Source organism: Hemiscyllium ocellatum, chromosome 14 (assembly GCF_020745735.1).
Source record: "Hemiscyllium ocellatum isolate sHemOce1 chromosome 14, sHemOce1.pat.X.cur, whole genome shotgun sequence".
In the NCBI taxonomy this organism is placed as follows: domain Eukaryota; kingdom Metazoa; phylum Chordata; class Chondrichthyes; order Orectolobiformes; family Hemiscylliidae; genus Hemiscyllium; species Hemiscyllium ocellatum.
In genome coordinates, this window is record NC_083414.1 from 19,220,324 (window position 1) to 19,238,602 (window position 18,279).

The 18,279-nt window shown below is 42.0% G+C and overlaps 2 protein-coding genes across 3 annotated transcripts in view; one reads left to right on the top strand and one right to left on the bottom strand.

The window, feature by feature from the left end:
* Position 1: 1 nt before the first annotated feature.
* ccdc51 (coiled-coil domain containing 51) lies at positions 2-7,451 on the bottom strand. Its single transcript, XM_060835109.1, has 4 exons — positions 7,233-7,451; positions 5,494-5,836; positions 3,807-3,971; positions 2-1,711 (listed from the first exon to the last, which is right to left on the bottom strand). Exons 2-4 carry the CDS (start codon positions 5,782-5,784, stop codon positions 938-940), a joined length of 1,230 nt encoding a protein of 409 aa, XP_060691092.1. The 5' UTR covers positions 5,785-5,836; positions 7,233-7,451; the 3' UTR covers positions 2-937.
* A 758-nt stretch (positions 7,452-8,209) lies between these two features.
* brpf1 (bromodomain and PHD finger containing, 1) overlaps positions 8,210-18,279 on the top strand; it is a 54,094-nt gene continuing 44,024 nt past the window's right edge. For both annotated transcript variants that reach the window (XM_060835449.1, XM_060835450.1), the window contains exons 1-2: positions 8,210-8,594; positions 14,122-15,669. In XM_060835449.1, coding sequence (XP_060691432.1) covers positions 14,132-15,669 — 1,538 coding nt within the window. In that variant the 5' untranslated portion in view covers positions 8,210-8,594; positions 14,122-14,131. The remainder of the gene's footprint in view (positions 8,595-14,121; positions 15,670-18,279) is intronic.

Consider the following 18,279-nt stretch of genomic DNA (forward strand, 5'->3'; position numbering starts at 1 on the left):
ATAATGATAATTTGAATTGGCAAGAAGAATGTAGACTGTGGTTGTCAAAGGGCTTACATGATTATATTATCTTAGAAAATTAAAATCTTTGAGTTGACTCTACGATTGTGAACTCTACTTTACAGCTATAGTGAAGACTGCTTTCAATTTTGGAAGCCTTGCCAAGTACAGCTATCTTCAGGAAACTTACTGCTTAAGAGTACAGAGATTAGTAAAGTGGGCAAGAAAGGTTTTAAAGAGTTGATCTACTTTGATGAAATCTGAAAGAGTTTTGCTAAAAGGTGTCATGAATAATGAGAATTACCTGTTGTCTTGGTAGGTCTGCTGGACGCCTTCAAAGACTATAATTCCTCAGATGCAGATCAAAGTGACTCCTGAACTTAAATGCGCCATTCTCCCGCTGAACATATAACTAAAGCTGATGTATAGGCGAGGATATGTTTTCGATAGGTTCACTGACTGATTATTTGAATATCCCTGCAATTGTTTTAACACATTTTAAATTAAATATAGATTTGTGACTTTGTCTATTATTTACTATGTAATTTATTTTAACAAGAACAATGCACCCAAAATGCATTTCCCTATGGAATTTTCCAAATGGGAATTAAAAGTGAAAATAAAGTGAATCCTTAGGTTTGAAGCTTCTTATTCCAGTGTTCAGTTGGCTAGCAATATTGAATGATCTGCATAACAACAGTGACTCATTTCTAAAAGCAATCTATTGGCGAAATGTCCAAAGGGTGTGAGAGGCTATTTAAACACAGGTTCTTTCTCTCTAAAGATAAAAAAGAACAAGGTCAAGATAATACTGCTCACAAAATTTTAAAAAAAACTTCAATTGCCAAAACTAATTGTCCCAATTATTGGAAAATAATATCCACTTTTCTCAAACAGCAAAAAGCCTACACGCAACATTCACGCACTGCAGTGTCTTTCAATTCCCTTTGAAAAGCACATATAACACTGGCAGGGTGAGGGCGAATGCAGCATATGTCAGTACAGTGTTATACACAGAATTTGCTCGGATATGTGATTCTAGCCTTTTCTCAGTCTCTGCTAAGCCATCAATCATATTCTCTGTAGCAAGAATCTGCCAATCCTGTGTCAATCCTGAAGAAACAGTCTGTGATGCCTTAGCCTGTGTGGCAGATTTTACTGTCTTAATGTCAGATGCCATCTTTCCAAGTGCCTGTTCCACACCAGTTAATTTCAATTCTAGTCCTTCTAATGCTGCACTGGTCTGTTTTGAGGAGCTTGCTTGTTTCTTCAAAGCATCCATGACATGATCTGGTTTCAGACCAGATTCTGCTTTTTTCAGTTTAGCGGTGGCCTCCTTACCTGCTTGCTGAAATGCACTTTCATCATGTACTAGTTCCTTCAGACTTGTTACAAGTGTACTGAGTTCTTGGCTTTGAATTTGGTGTACGGAGGCTTGCTCTTTAAGAGCTTCTTGCAAGTTAATTGGCCCTTTCTGTGCCTCAAGAAGTAATCCTTTCAGCTCCTGCAAGCGAACTCTGTTGATGTAGGTTGATCCCAGAACCCCGATCATTGCACCCAACACAGACCCAATCACAGACCAGTTTTTTGTTCTCTCTGCTCTAGTCCGCTCTTTCTCATGGCTTTCTCGCACTGCTGCAGAAAAGAGAGCGAATGTTTCACGTTCCAGCTCCTCTGCATTTTCATGAGCTGTTCGGTGCCGTCGCTCTTCCTGATCAAAAAAAGAACATTACAAGGAGGCTTAATTTTACGCTTTCCATTTAAGAAATTAGGACAGGTAACATTACGTGAGGGGACAAGTAATGCGGCTAAAATAAAGTTGGGTTCAGATTATTCAGATCAGATTACACAGCTCCCTCGATTATCCAAATATCAGTTATCCAAATATCGGATTATCTGAAGGAGATCTCAAGGTCCTGATAGAAACATTACATGAATGAGCTGTTTCAACAGTGATTGTGTCTTTTGTTTACACTGATTAAAAACGATCTCTGCCAAGAACAGTCCTGGACATCGATGGGAACCCAGGCATCGTCACCATATGACAGACGTCCTGCCCTCTCCCCACACTTTCCCTGGAGTTCTACATAGCGGCGTATGCTAAACCCCCTTTCCCCAGGTATTCTCTCTAACATTGCCCTGTACAGGGCAGAGGTGGAACTTGTCAAAAAGTTGCAATTAAAAAGGTTGTGTGTGTGGGGCTGACTATGTAAATGTGTGCGCTATTTGGAGACTTAGCCCAGAAAGGTAGCAGCAGTCTTACTGTTGGTGTCCAGTCCGGCTCCCCTGGAGGGGAGGTGGTGGCTGGGGTGCATGGGAAGTGGGGGGGAGTGGTGCTGGACAGGGTTGGGGGGGGGGGGGTGGGCAGAGGAGGCAGTGTTGGACAGGGTTGGGGCCGGTGTTGGATGGATTTGGGGGGGGACAATGTTGGTCAGGTTTGGGGTGCGGGCGAGGTTCCGTTGGACAGGGTTTTGGGGGCAGGCATGGAGCAGACGGGGTTGGGGAGGCAGGGCCTTGCGAGCAGTGTGCATCAGTCTCCTGAACAGGGAGCAGATTTAACAGAAAACTCCTGAGCCCCAGAGGAAAGGCATTGAATCGATTAAGCAAATATTCAATTATCCGAATGAAATAGTACTCATCCACCTCGTTTGAATAATCAATACCCACCCACCTCGTTCTGAATAACCTGTATTCAGAATTCTATCATATATTACTGTCATAAAACGTTGATGGCAGGGTCCTTGTGCAAAGTGGTAGTTACCCTATCTTTGAGCCAGGAGGCCCATGTTCAAGTCAACTTCCTCCAGATGTGTGTCATAACATCTCTAACATTTGATTAGAAAATATCTAGGGCTCTTGTGGTTGCAGTGGTAGTGTCCCTATGTCTGAGTCAGGAAGTTCAGGTATACATCCCAATTGCTCCACTAGCAAACTGATTTAAAAGAAAACCTAGAATGTTTGCAGCCCAGAAAGATACCATCTGGCCCACTGCTTCTGTGCCGTCCAAGAAATGAACTGTTCAGCCTAATCCCACTTTCTAACCTTGGATTTGTAAACCTGTAGAATTTATCAGACCCCAATCACCCTCTCGGCAAAAAAGCTTTTTCTCGTCACCCCTCTAACTTTTCATCCACTCACTCTAAATCCATATTATAGTCACTGAGCACTCTGAAAAGGAAACAAGTTCTTCCCATCCACTCTATCCAGGTGCTTCACAATGTTGTACGTCTCAACCAAACCATGTCTCAACCTCTTCTGTTGCAAAGAGACAATAACAGTCTATCCAAGTTTCTTCCCTCATTGTTGCAATTTTCCAGTTCTAGCAACCTCCTCATAAATATCCTCTATATCCGCTCTGGCAATTGCGTTCCTTCTGTATTGATGTGAAAGCAGCAGTTTTACACATCAAAACTAAAAAGTGGGATTAGGCTGCATAGTTACATTTCTTGGCTGGCACAGATGCAATGGGTCAAACTGTCTCTTTATGGTTCTCACTTTGTGGTCTAACTGATGATTTATACAGGTGCAGCAAAAGAAACCTCTCTGCTCTGATAAAATCAATAAGATGGTTAATAAGGGCCTTCTTAGGCCTTCTGAAACCACTGTATCAACTTCTGTTACTTTCAAAGAACGACATTCTCTCCAAGATCCTTAACTTGCTCTATACTTCTCGCTGTCACCCCATTATTTGTTTCATTAAAAAAAGGTCAAATGCTTTGTACTATTTTAATTTACAAACAGCCCAAAACTTAGCAGGAACACAATGTAAAATCGAGAAGTAAAATGGAAAAAAAACATTTCCTCACCTGTAGCAACTTATGCTCCTGTGTGGCCAGTTCTAGATAGCGATTGTCCTCTCGTGAGACTCTGTCTAATCTGTCTCGAACTTCCTTCAGTTTCGACTGCTGATTTTCAAGGGTTTCCCGACTCTGTCGAACAACACCTCGAGCCACCATGAAAGCTTTCTCTGCCTGACAGAAGTAGCACACCCAGTCAATCAAAACAAGTTTGGTATAGTGAGCCTTTTTACACTGGAACTCTAGTTTACTTTGGATAGTTCCAGTGTATTGTAGTGACGAAAAACATTATTCAGATTTAATAGTGCTGGAAGAAGGTAGCATTTACATGCCATTTTTAATGCAACAAAAGATCTCACAGGAGTATTAACAAACAAAATTTGACACTGAGTAACAGGTGGCCAAAAGTTTTGTCAAAGATGATAGAGATACTATTTATTAATGATGATTTGATGTAACACTTGCTTTCAGTGGTTTGACATCAAGCCATAATCAAAACAACCTCCTGGTTTATATAATCGAATCCCATTTTCATTTGCTAACACACCACAATCTTTGTATTTCAGGAATAAACCTTCATTGGAATTGAAGTGTTAACTTTGTTGTTAATTTCCAGATGCTATCTGACCTGCTGACTGTGTCCACTGCTTTCAGTTGCAAATTCAAATTTCCAGCATATGAAACACGTATATATAAATATACAATAAAATTCCACCTTGTACGCTCTTTACAGTCATTTTATATCTGCATGCATACATATTACAACAGGGGTCATTCCATTCTTTTTATAGGGAAATCAAGAGACACAGGACAAGTATGGAAATGTGGATGTGAGGAATGTCAAATCAGTAATGATCATATTGAATAGTGCAGCAGGCTTGAGGGGCTGAATGGCAACTCTTGTTCCTTTTTCTTATGGTCTTGTGCTGCATGATGCACAGGACCCCTAACTTTCTTTTTTAAACTCCTTTGGTAAATGGTGTTAAGACCACTTGGTGTGCCGCCAGCAAAGTCAGCACAGACCAGGAATAAAACTTGGTCATTGGACACAAAACAATAACTCTGATTTCTTTCCACAGATGCTGTTTGACCTGCTGAGATCTTCCAGCAATTTCTGTTTTTATTTCAGATTTCCAGCATCTGTAGTTCTTGTGGATTTTTGAGAATCTTTCTGCTATTCAAATCCTTAACTGTACTGGCCAGCAGTCTACAATGGGCCCAGGGTAATACTTTAGATCCCTGGATTTAAACCTATCATGGCAGTCTGAATTCCGTTAATAGATCTGCAAAATAAAGCTAGTCTGAGTGCTGGTGAACATGTCAACTATCATCAATTGTCATAAAACTCATCACTAATCGTCTTTTAACGAAAGAAATCTCCTGTCCCCACCTGGTCTGTCCTACACGTTAGTCTAGGCCTGTGGTTAACTCCTAACTGCCCTCTGAAATGGCCAGGCAAGCCTCTCAGTTCAGTGATAATTAGGGATGGGCAATAAATTCAGTCTTGACTGTGACGCCTACATTCCACAAAAAAGTAAAAATTTTAAAATTAAATTAAAATTTAAAATTCTTTCACTTTCTCTTCTTGCCAATGAGAACAGGTTTAACTTTTTTAGGTACTACTCACAATTGATCTATCTGGACCACAGGTTACATATCAGCATATAAATAGCAAATGAAAGCAGCAGCACAATACCTCAGTGACTTTGAACTGTGCCTCTTGCACCTCTTTCAGTCCAACAAACTCCTCATATTTCTCCCACATGGAATTGGTTGTGATTCGAATATGCTCTACAGCCTTTTTGCTTAAATCTTTGCTCAGTTCCACCCACTTCAGCTGCGTAGCACCGGTGGTTTCATATGGAGTCCTGGAGATGGGTTTTTGGGTGGGCTGTGAGCAGTAAACTCGCACTCGAAGATTGTTGCTTCTTGCAACATGAAAGCAAGATACACGGGAACACATCACACTGAGCAGCTGTCCCTTCATCTCGGAGTTCACTTCAAAGGGATGTTATTCAGCCAGGTCTACAAACAACAATCTGTGAATACAGAGACAAACATGACTTACAGGCCTCATTCAGCAATGTGAATACTAGCCAGCATTTAGATAAAAAGGCAAGTTGCTTCACAGAAACAATATCAAATAAAACGTGATATCAAACCATATAATGAGATATTAGGGCAGGGCCTTTGGTCAAGGGGTAAGCAAAAAAGGTTAGAAAAAGTGAGGCAAAGGGTTTTAGGGAAGGCATTCCAATGTGTAGGCAGCTAAAGACAGTGTCAATGTTAGTGTGAAGAAAATTAGGAATGGTCAAGAAGCTAGATAATTTGGAAAAGTGCAGCTTTCAGGGGCCTGTAAAGTTAAAGAAAATCACAAAGAAAGGGAGGGGAGAACATGAGCATTTTAAAAGTTGAAGTGTTAGTTGGGAGTCAATATAAGTCAACAAGTATAGAGGTGATTGATAAATAGGATACGGTGAGAGTCAATTCTGCTGCCTATGTTCTTTAGATGACTTCCAGTATAAGGAGGGTAGAACGTGCAAGGGCATGCAGGAGAATATACTGAAACAGTCAAGTCTAAAGGGGTGAATGAGATGACTTCAATAGAGCAATAGTGAAAGAGATTGAAATTGTAAATCATAGTAATTTTGCAAGTAGATGGTTAACATTCATCTTGGGGTGAAACAAGGGTCACAAACAACCCTTTGCTGTTTGGTAATGAAAAGCAGCTCTCCCAATTATTCTCTACTCCACATATACCAATTCATCCATTCAAGGTTAAAAATCATACAACACCAAGTTATAGTCAAACAGGTTTATTTGGAAGCACTAGCTTTTGGAGTGCTGCTCCTTCATCAGGTGGTTGTGTAGTATAAGATTGTAAGACTCTGTGTCTTATGATCTTATACTCCACAACCACTGACGAAGGAGCAGCACTCTGAAAGCTTGTGCTTCCAAATAAACCTGCTGGGATGATAACTTGGCGTTGTGTGATTTTTAACTTTGTAAACCCCAGTCCGACACCAGCATCTCCAAATCATGACTACTGTCATCCATTCAAGGCATCATCTAAAGAACGTAATTGAGTTGTTCTAGAAGTATGAACAATGTAAATCTTCTACTTGTTTGTTTGAAAACATCTCATTCACTTCAACAAGTTACTGTAAAAGTAAAGGAATAATTTGCTTTCAAATCTCACTAACATTGATTGACAGTTATGATTTAAGTCCTGTTCTATCATTGCACTGTTAATGGTTCCACTATCTTGGCCATGGGAAATTCAGGGTGTGGGGTCTGGGTGAGATACTGTTCAGAGGGTCAGTGTGGATTGGATGGACCGAATGACTTGCTTCCACACCGGAAGGATTCTATGAGACAATGCAACATCGCTGTCCCACACAACGGGACGGCCGGTCACTTTCTCCAGCTTCATACCTTTGCTTCATCAAACTCACACAACCCGCTCCGCGACAGAAGTCACCGGCCTCTGGGGTTGGGAGGAATTCACCTCGCGCTTCTCAGTGCGACAAGGCTGGCTCATATATAAATCTATCAGATCGCTCTCGGTGTGAGTGGCAACTGCAGCACAGGTTCCAAGGCCCAGGCTGGAGTTTTTGTGCTGACTGCCGCATTCCTGCTGAGAGCCTCTGCCTCCCAGCTCCGACCTTTCACCCCCAGCTCCGACCTTTCACCCCCACTGCGATCACGGCGCCTCCGCTGAAAGGAACCGGTTTCCCTGGAAACCGCAGCCATTTCTCCCCCCCCCCATCATCATCCCCTTCCTCCCTCGCTGCCGCCCGCCTTGACAACGGTCGTTTGCTACTCCCTCCCCACCGAGCGCCCCCGCGATCCCGGGTTCCGCCCAGCGACATCGTAGCGAGTTGAAACCATTACATTTGAACTAATTTACGGGAGCCCCGCCCCGCCTCCCTCACCAACCGCAAACGCATCCACTCAGTTCACCATCCGCGTCAACCGATTCGTCTAAATCATGCCGGCAACTGACATCTCACATAGAAAGAAACCCGGCACTCTCCCCTTCTGTTTAGAATATGTTATTTGTACTTTTATTTCCAGTTGTTGCCATTGCCACTGAGTGTCCGTTTCGGAATTAGTTCTTTCGAAAGTGCGGGTGATAAACCAGTCACTGCATTTGCTCTCCGGAATGTCACTCCCCATCACTCCCAGCAGATTCGCTTCTTTCATTCATTCTGATAATTCAGGCAGCTGGAAAACAGAGTTGCTTGTGAGCGCTCAGAATAAATGGACCAGGGCAAATCGTCGCAATGCATATATTTCTAGTCAGATTTTCCTCTTTGCGCCTTGCGTGTTTTGTTCCAGGAAATTAATGTGGTGTGGATTGTGTTGAATGTGCTGTATACTGAATGCAGAGTCAGTTGTTGGTGGAGGAGGCGCCTTTGTTCCATCTTGTGAGTGGAACCCTGGGTTAACATTCAAACTGAGGGGGAAAGAGCCATTTGGTAACAGAGAGAGAGGGTAGGAGAGGCTGGAGCAGGTCTGGACTCTGTGTCTGTGTGAGTTTGGCTCTGTGTTCAGTCTCCTCCTGAACCCTGGCTTCCTCTGTGTGTGAGTGGGGGTGGGGATGCCCATGCCCATGGGAGAGATGCTGTTGTTATGGAGCCCACAGCCTGGTTCCTTTACTGACTGACTGGTGGTGATGGGCCTGCTCTGGAACAGCACACTGCAAATCCCCATCATCTAATCACACACACCATCACCTCTCTACACTGACATCACCACAGGAGCACAACAGAAATGATCCATCCTCTTAACTTGGTAATATACTTAAATATGTATGTTTTTCAGTTGCTCTATTCTTAAATGCTTAGCCAGTCCAACTCCTGCTCCTCAGTTATAAATATTTGTTGTACAATATGCTGATAGACGGAAGGAAACTCAAAGAACAACTTTAATTTTGATACGTTTTGTCATTTATTTGCAGAGCTGATGTTTTGTTGAGGCTGCCAAAAGGATCCAAGTGTCACTATGGCTGATGTGGTTTTTCAGCAAATAGTTGAATTTAGTTCACAATTATTGTGCATGTATGCTGATTTGGCAGGCTAATGCTGCTATTATCATTGAGCTGGTTATGCTTATGTGTGTTCTGCCAAACTAAGAGCTATCTCCCTGATATGTCATTGTTGGAGTTAAAGGTTAACTTGCAGTTTTGTGAATATATGATGAATGAAACTGATAGAATTGGAGTCAGATGCTTGTTGGTACTGATTTGTCATTTGGTTGCAGTCAAATTTGTTCTTTATTGTGTATGAAGGATGGTGTTTAAAGCACCATTGCAAATGTGGTCAATGTCTTGCTTGCAGAATGACGTATGAAGTTACATTTTTGCTAATGTGTTCTGTGTGTGGAGTATTTTTTTTCTTTATTCATACATGGAATGTGGGCATTGCTGGCAAATCCAGCATTTGGTGCCATTCTTAATTATCATTGAATAGAGTAGCTAGCAAGGCATTTCAGAGAGCATTAAGAGTCATCACATTGCTATCGATCTGGACTCGCATATAGGCCAACCAGGTTAGGATGGCAGGTTTTTCTTCCCGAAAGAAAGTTAGTGAATTAAATGGATTTTTGCAACAATCAATGACAGTTTTATATTCCAAATGCAGTAACCAAATTCAAATTCTACCAGCTGCTGTAGTGAGATATGTCCCCAGAGCATTAGACTAGATTAGTCTAGTTCACAGACTTTATCACTACACTGCCATCGTCCCATTGGTGCAAGCATTAGATTTGAAATATTTCAGGCAGATTATTGTGTTGTTTATCTGACAATTACTGCTGTGCACACAACACTGAACTTGAAAATGTTTGTGGTATTGCACAATTTTATAGGCATTGCCCATGGATGTTTGTTTTATGCAGACAACATTGGATCTGGCATCCCTGGGTGAACACAATGCTGTGCACAGATGATGTGACTATGTGAATCACTTCACTTTGAATGTGGTTGATTATCACTTGAGTTGCATCTGTCATTGCTAAAGAAAGGTTGTAGCTTTTACAATTCCACTTTGCTCCATGAACATTTAGTTTTCAAGCCTTTTATTGATTACTGGCTGATTAGATTTTGTAGATTAGACTTACAGTGTGGAAACAGGCCCTTCGGCCCAACAAGTCCACACCGACCCGCCGACGCGCAACCCACCCATACCCCTACATTTACCCCTTACCTAACACTACGGGCAATTTAGCTTGGCCAATTCACCTGACCCGCACATCTTTGGACTGTGGGAGGAAACCGGAGCACCCGGAGGAAACCCACGCAGACACGGGGAGAACGTGCAAACTCCACACAGTCAGTCGCCTGAGTCGGGAATTGAACCCGGGTCTACAGGCGCTGTGAGGCAGCAGTGCTAACCACTGTGCCACCGTGCCGCCCATGATCTTCCATGGTATTGCTCTAGATTGGCTTATTGAATGACTGGTGCTGTTTGTGCTGTTCAGCTATCAAGTCAGCCTGTCTCAGACCACTGCAAAGGTGCTTTGCATCAAGAAGTTATTTCGGTAGTAATTTCTTTGGCTTTTTTGGAACTAAACTGAAATGGAAGTGTTTAACTTTCTGATCGCTTCTGCCCTGAGGTAAAAGCCAGAAGACAAGTAGGAAACACTTGGCTTGATTATGTTCTGGTGTTTCAGGGTATTCCACTCTGATATGTTTTGTGCAAAGTAAGATCTAATGGAAAAATATACCAGTGAGTTTATGCACTCCCAGATGTAGTATTTAAAAAAACATGTATTGCTGAATGTTCTACATGTCTCTTTCTTTGTTTGCAAAGCAAGTGGTTTAACTGCTTGTTCTGCAGCCAGTACCAGTGGCTGTGTCATTGAAACCATCAGGGTTGCAAACGCAGTCCTGGCTGGTATGGTGTATTTAACTAACAAGTGTAACCGATGCTATGAAATGGAAAAAGTCTTACTTTTATGTCAGATCACTTGTTATGTCTTTTTATGAATATACGATTAGCTTGTACCAAAGCCTGTTCGAGTGCTGGCCTGACCAACCTCCCACTTGGGACCCCTGTAAACTTGAACTTATCTGCAAGTGAGCTGCTCACTTCCTAACTCAACAGGTATTATCACTCACCAGTTCGTTGACCTACGTGGGCTCCTAGCAATCACCAGTTTTTAAAACTCTAATCCTTGTTTTCCAATCTCTCTATGGTCTGTCTCCTAACCATCTTTGTCAACCACTTTCAGCAAAACAATCCTTTGATATCTCTGTACTTCCCCCAGTCTAGCCTTTGGACAGCCCTTTTTAATGCACTCTACCTTTGGCAGCCAAGCCACTTCCTGGGCCTGAAGTTCTGAAATTCCCTATCTAAACTCCTGGAGTAATCTCTGCTTCTTTCAGATGCTCCTTAAAACCTATGTGACCAAGATTTTTCACTTGACTTTATATTGCTTTATGTGGCTTCATGGCAAATTTTATAATTTGATAATGCTCCTGCAAAGCACTGAGAGATGTCTATTGATAAGTTGTTTTTGCAGTGGCAAGGTTAAGTATCCATAATGTCATTCCATTAATAATTATTTGAAACAGCAATGGATTTAGTCTTCAAACTCTCAGATTTTTGACTGCATGAAAGGAGACAAACTTGCTTTTCTTTTAGATTAGATTCCCTACAGTATAGAAGCAGGCCCTTCGGCCCAACAAGTCCACACTGACCCTCCAAAGCGTAACCCACCCTGACCCATTCCCCTACCCTATATTTACCCCTGATTAATGCACCTAACACTATGGACAATTCACCTGGCCTGCGCATCTTTGGATTGTGGGAGGAAACCGGAGCACCAAGAGGAAACCCACACAGACACTGGGAGAATGTGCAAACTCCACACAGAGACATGAGGACACTGTGAGGCAGCAGTGCTAACCACTGAGCCACCGTACCGCCCACTTGACCAATAACATTTGCAACATACTTAAACATGTGGCAATTCTTATGTGGCAAGTTGTCAATAACTAGTTCAGGAAGCTCTAAGTTGAGCCCATGTATTTTTCTACAAGGAAGTCAAATTGTGGAATGGACAAAATTGTGTGTATCCTAATTGTAAACATGAGTTATCTGTTAGATCGTAGGAGCAGTTTGCACCTCATGCTCAGATGTTAGAAGGAAGGAGCTGGGTTCACAAAGGAAGGAGTAAATATAATTTATAAAATTTAAGTTAAAAGTTAAAGATAAAAATACCAAAGCATTTCCCTGGATTTGTCAGTGTTTGAAGTTGTGCTATGTTAAGGATCCTTGCAAGTTACCATTCTGTTTTTCTGGTAAGTGATGAGTTTGAACTCTCTTTGGGGATTTATATATTCAGTGACCAAGGTGATACTTTCGTTTCATGGCAGCAATGTTGAATTCCGAAAAGTCCGCAGCAAGTTCTCAAGTTCTGCAAGCAGTCATAATTAAACAGAGGATCAATAAACAGGAGTGCAAGACAAACGTGGAATATTGACATGGATTTAATGCTGTGTGTGGGATAATTTAAATTGTCCAATTAGTGCATCTTCCTAGTTTTGTTCCCATTCTGGTATCTTGCTATAGAGTAATAGAATTGTACGGCTTTGAAACAGATCCTTCGGTCCAAACAGGCCATGCTAACCGTAATCTTAAACTCATCCTATCCACCTGCCTGTGCTAGACCCACATTCTTCCAAACGTTTCATGTATTTATCTAAATGTCTTTTAAACGTTGTAACTGTGCGCGCATCCACCACTTCCTCTAGAAGTTCATTCCACACATGAACTACTCTGTGTAAAAAAAAATTGGTCCTCATGTCTTTTTAAAATCTTTCTCCTGTCCCCTTAAAAATATGCTCACTAGTCTAGAAGTCCCCCACCCTAGAGAAAAGATACCTGTCATTTACCTTATCTATACTCCTCATGATTTTATAAACCTTCATACGGACACCTCTCAACCTCCTAAGCTCTGGTGATAAAAGTTCCAGCCTATCTAGCCTTTATTTATAAGTCAAGCCCTCAATTCCCAGCAACATCCTGGTAAATCTCTTCTGAACCCTCTCCTCTTTAATAATATCCTACCTATAACTGGGAAACCGCAACCAGACACAGTACTCCAGAAGAAGCCTCACCAATGTCCCATACAACCTCAATATAATGCTCCAACTCCTATACACAAAGGCCTGAGCAATGAAGGCAAGTGTGCTCAACACCTTCTTTACCACTCTGTCTACCTGTGATGCAAATCGGTTTTTGACCTTTTCGTGTTTTTCCTGCATGATTCAAGCACAGTAACATTTAATGTGCTGAATGAAACTCCACACAGTCAGGTGCAGTAGTCGACAAGTATACCATCTTAAACGAAACATATTTATTACAACTTAAGTACATGCTACTGTGATTCAAAACTGATAGTACATTCGGTCATTCATGCACCGCAATAGCATTAATGTCATAATGAACTGAATGCTCTCTAGCTCAGTTTAGCACAACACTGAAAAAAACATGAGCTAGTTCAAACACAGCAGTGTGTTGCTACCAGGTGACATTGCTCAGTCTGACTAAACTTTTCACCCAATGTCTTTGCACCACATTGTGCTGAGTGAATCCTGCCCATTCAAGGCACCGTGGTGTATTTGACTTGTTCAGTAAGATCATGAATAATGAATGGCCTGTGACGATTTTCCATCTGTTTTTATTACAGTTGCTACTGTGCTCTCTATTGAGTAAATTACAATGGTTAGGTAAGCCTTGTCGCATGTTGGAAATAGATTAAATTGGTTAAATATCTCAAGTGCAATACTTTTGTTTTATTTGCTTATACCCACTCAGCATTTTCAATGAGCAACTACATATCTCATCACCATATCTGGTTTTGACACGTTTTGTGATTCCAGCATCTGGCTGAAGCAGAGCAGTGCTTTGTCTAATGACTTGCCATTAAACTGACCTGACTTGTGAAGAACATGTACAGCTGACGCTCGACTTGTTCTCCTAACCTGTCACCCTGTAATCATGCAAATTATCCTTGGTAGTAATCTTCCTAACTCAAAAAACATTTAGATCACTAGATTAGATCAAGTCCCAAATACTTCAATTTTGGGGATATAATATTAACAACCAAGCACAGCTTGTAAAGAAATATCAGAGAATTCCAGAAAAGTTACCATCTTATGGATTTTTATTTCCTGCTGGAGTCTATTCCCCAGTGGCACAACTCCATATCTTGAACTCTGTAATTCAGATGATGTTAAAAGATTGTATCTAATGAGACTGTCCTGTTGATATGTAGTATGTAACACTGATTGGATTTTTGTTTCTGTTTTCAGGAATAGCAGGATGGGTCTGGACTTTGATGTGAAAACATTTTGTCACAACCTGCGTGCAACCAAGCCTCCTTATGAGTGTCCGGTGGAGAGCTGTCGGAAAATCTACAAAAGTTACAGTGGCATTGAGTACCACTTGTACCACTATGATCATGACAACCCCGCTCAGCAAACCCCAGTGCGGAAGCCTAAGAAGAAGGGGCGTAACTCGCGGACGGGCACACAGCAGTCTCCGAACCCGTCGGAGATCTCCCAGTCACCGACCCGGGAGATGCTGACGTATGCTCAGGCGCAGCGCTTGGTCGAGGTGGACATTGAAGGACGGCTGCACAGGATTAGCATTTTTGATAATCTGGAGGTGCTGTCAGAGGATGACACGACAGCAGAGGATATTGTTGAGTGCAACAGCAACAAGGAAAACGCAGAGACTCCGACGGCAACCCCGAAAGCCAACAAGCACAAAAACAAAGATAAGCGCAAGGACTCCAGCCATAACACCAGTGCTTCTGCTACCAAACTGCCTGAAGTGATCTATCGTGAAATTGACCACAGTGCGTCAGATGCTCCTCCCCGCCCATTGTCATATTACCGTTACATTGAAAAGTCTGTAGAGGAATTGGATGAGGAGGTTGAATACGACATGGATGAGGAGGACTATGTTTGGCTGGACATCATGAATGAGAAAAGGAAAAACGAAGGAGTGAACTTTATTCCACAGGAGGTGTTTGAGTACCTCATGGATCGGCTGGAGAAAGAATCCTACTTTGAAAGCCACAACAAAGGAGACCCAAATACATTGATCGATGAGGATGCTGTCTGTTGTATCTGTAATGATGGCGAGTGCCAAAATAGCAATGTGATTCTTTTCTGTGATATGTGTAACTTGGCTGTACACCAGGAATGCTATGGAGTCCCCTATATCCCTGAGGGCCAGTGGCTTTGTCGTAGGTGTCTGCAGTCTCCTTCACGGGCAGTAGATTGTGCATTATGTCCCAACAAGGGTGGTGCATTTAAACAGACAGATGATGGGCGATGGGCACATGTAGTCTGTGCCCTGTGGATCCCAGAAGTCTGCTTTGCAAACACTGTTTTCCTAGAACCGATTGACAGTATTGAGCACATCCCACCAGCGCGTTGGAAGTTGACTTGTTATATCTGTAAGCAACGAGGGTCGGGGGCATGTATCCAGTGCCACAAAGCCAACTGTTACACAGCATTTCATGTGACCTGTGCACAGCAAGCGGGACTGTACATGAAGATGGAGCCTGTGCGGGAAACTGGTGCGAACGGCACCTCATTCAGTGTACGCAAAACGGCATACTGTGACATTCACACACCACCAGGGTCAGTACGTAAGCCTCCTGCTCTTTCCCATAGTGAAGGCGAGGAGGAGGAGGACGATGAAGGAGAGGACGGGAAGGGGCCCAGTTCAGAGAAAGTGAAAAAGGCCAAAGCCAAGTCGAGGCTAAAAATGAAGAAAGCACGGAAGATCTTAGCAGAAAAACGGGCTGCAGCGCCTGTAGTTTCAGTACCTTGTATTCCACCTCATAGGTAAGTGTGTTTCAGAGTGTGCACTTTGTAATGGATACTTGTTAGTCTGTAAATTGGATCTGAGCTGTTATAGGTATTTGTCATCTATGACTAAATAATACAAAGCTGTCTCAGTAGGTATTAGACTTCAAGGGGTTAACTTGTTATGCTAATCAGGGAGGAATGATTTGAAAATGCATACCAAAATCCCCATGAGTGAGGGCAGTGTGTGATCTTTCTCATGACATGTACATTTTATTTAACATCCTTGTACATTTGCTGAACTAACAGTTGTTAATGATGCCTGTTTTTATAATATAACAGTATTTTTACATGAATTGAAACAGATAGTCGTACTGGAGGAGAGAGTTAATATTTGGAGTAAGTCCTGGACAGCACCCATTCCAATGTGTATTCCAAGAGATTTTAGCTGTGGATGGAATAGCCTAATGTCAAACAGTGACTGCATTGGGAGAAGAGCCTGTCAGGAGTTACTAATTCTGACAGTGTGAAGGAGTTGAATAAGTGCACACCAGTTGAAATAAATTTATCCCAAGAGACATGGGATTAATAATAGTATCTATGTTGGCATTAATTTACTCCCTCACTCTGGCTCGATAACTCTGAGCTAAATTTGACAGAAAATATCAGCAGCAGCAGACAGGATACTCCTGACAGTTTTCCAAATTAAAATTGCAAGTCATCAATTTAGTGTTTTTAAGGATGCATTTAAAAAAAAATGTTGCTGTCTGTTAGCTGTTACTACATCTAGGGATATAGTTGGCAGAGCAAATCAGTTACCCTTAAGGCTATGTTTATACCTTTGTGAGTGGCCATTACAGAGCACTGGGGAGCAATTTTTAATGGCGTGTTAACTTCAAAATTTTAACTAAACTTACCCACTGGCCCTGAAAAGCTAACTATATATTTGTGCAATGTTATATTTCTGTCTAAAGCTAAATAAATTTGCATATTTCAAAAAAGACTTAAAAGAAACTCCTTTTTTGCATATTTGCATGGACTAAGATGGAATCTAAAACAATCATAATTGTGTAGAACTCCATTGAAAATTTGAATTAAAAGTGAGGGATTCACCACACCATAACCAGCCTCCCCTCTACCAAGCTGTTTCAGTACAGTTACAACACTGTTATCAACCTAACAATATGGAAAATTGTGCAGCTACATCCTGTACACAAAAACCAAGATAAATTCGACCTGGTCAGTTACCACCGTAAGAGTCTAATGTCAGTTATCAGCAAGGTAAACAAAGGGGTCGTCAATTGTGCTATCAAGCAACACTTTCAAAGAAATGTAACGGTGTTACAATTGAGCAAAGGTAACTACAAAGAGATGAGGGAGGATCTGGCTAGAGTTGATTGGAAGGGGAGCCCAGGTTCTAAGATGGTGGAGCAGCAATAGCAGGAGTTTCTGAGGATAATTCAGGAGGCACAACAGAAATTCATCCCAAGGAAGAGGAAATATACTAAGGGGAGATTGAGACAACTGTGCCTGACACAATGTGTTAGGAACAGCATAAAAGCAAAAGAACAAACATATAATTGGTAATGATTTGTGGGAATCCAGAGGATTTGGAAGTCTTTAAAAGCTGGCAGACGACAAGTTTAAAAAAAACTAAGGGTGGAGAGATAAAAAATGAGGTTAAGCCAGCAAGTAATATTAAAAAAAATTGCAAGAGCTTTTTTCAGATATGCGAAAGGAAAGAGACCAGAAACTGGACTGCTGGAAACTGAGGTTGCAGAAGTCGTAATGGGGAACTAAGAAATGGCAGAGGAACTGATTAGGTACTTTGCATCAGTTTTTGCATTGGAAAAGCTGTAGAATAGAAGCAGAAATTCAAGAGGGTTAGGGAATGAGGTGGCCATCACTAAGGAGAAGGTGCTCAGGAAGCTGAAAGGCCTAATGGTACATAAATCTCCTGGACCGAATGGATTACGCCACACCGTTCTGGAGGAGATAGCTGAGGAGATCATGGATGTATTGATAGTAAGTTTTCAGCATCTCTAGTCAGGGAGCATCCCAGAGAACTGGAAAATGGCTAATGTAACACCTGTGGTTAAGAAGGGAGAGAGGCAGGAGAAAGGAACGTACAGGTCAGTTACCCTGACCTTGGTTGTTAGTAAGATTTTAGAGTCCATTATTAAGGATGAGGTTGTGGAGTGAAGTGCAAGGTAAAATAGGGCTGAGTCAACCCGGCTTTATCAAGGGGAGGTCATGGCTGATAAATCTGTTGGAGTTCTTTTGAGGAGGTAACAAGCAAATTAGACAGGAGAACCATGGATGTGATATATTTGGATTTCCAAAAGGCCTTTGACAAGGTACTGCACAGGAGGCTGCTAAATAAGAAAAGAGCCCATGTTGATAGGGGCAAGGCAGTTGCGTGGATAGAGGATTGGCTGACTGGCAGAAGCAGAGAATGGGAAGCGAGGGTGGGAAGCCAGTGACCCATGGAGTCCTGTAGGAGTCAGTGTTGGGACCACAAGTATTCACATTAAACGTTAATGACCTGGACGAAGGAACTGAGGGCATTGTTATGAAGTTTGCAGATGAGATCGATATAGGTGGAGGGACAAGTAGTCTTGAGGAGGCAGGGAGGCTGCAGAAGGAATT

What these genes read in the sequence shown, in the direction of transcription:
- ccdc51 (XM_060835109.1), bottom strand. Translation starts at nt 5,784, where the DNA reads ATGAAGGGACAGCTGCTCAGTGTGATGTGTTCCCGTGTATCTTGCTTT. An exon ending in CACAGTTCAAAGTCACTGAG is followed by an intron (nt 3,972 to 5,493) that starts GTATTGTGCTGC and finishes TACTTCTGTCAG; the next exon opens with GCAGAGAAAGCTTTCATGGT. An exon ending in AGGAGCATAAGTTGCTACAG is followed by an intron (nt 1,712 to 3,806) that starts GTGAGGAAATGT and finishes TTTTTTGATCAG; the next exon opens with GAAGAGCGACGGCACCGAAC.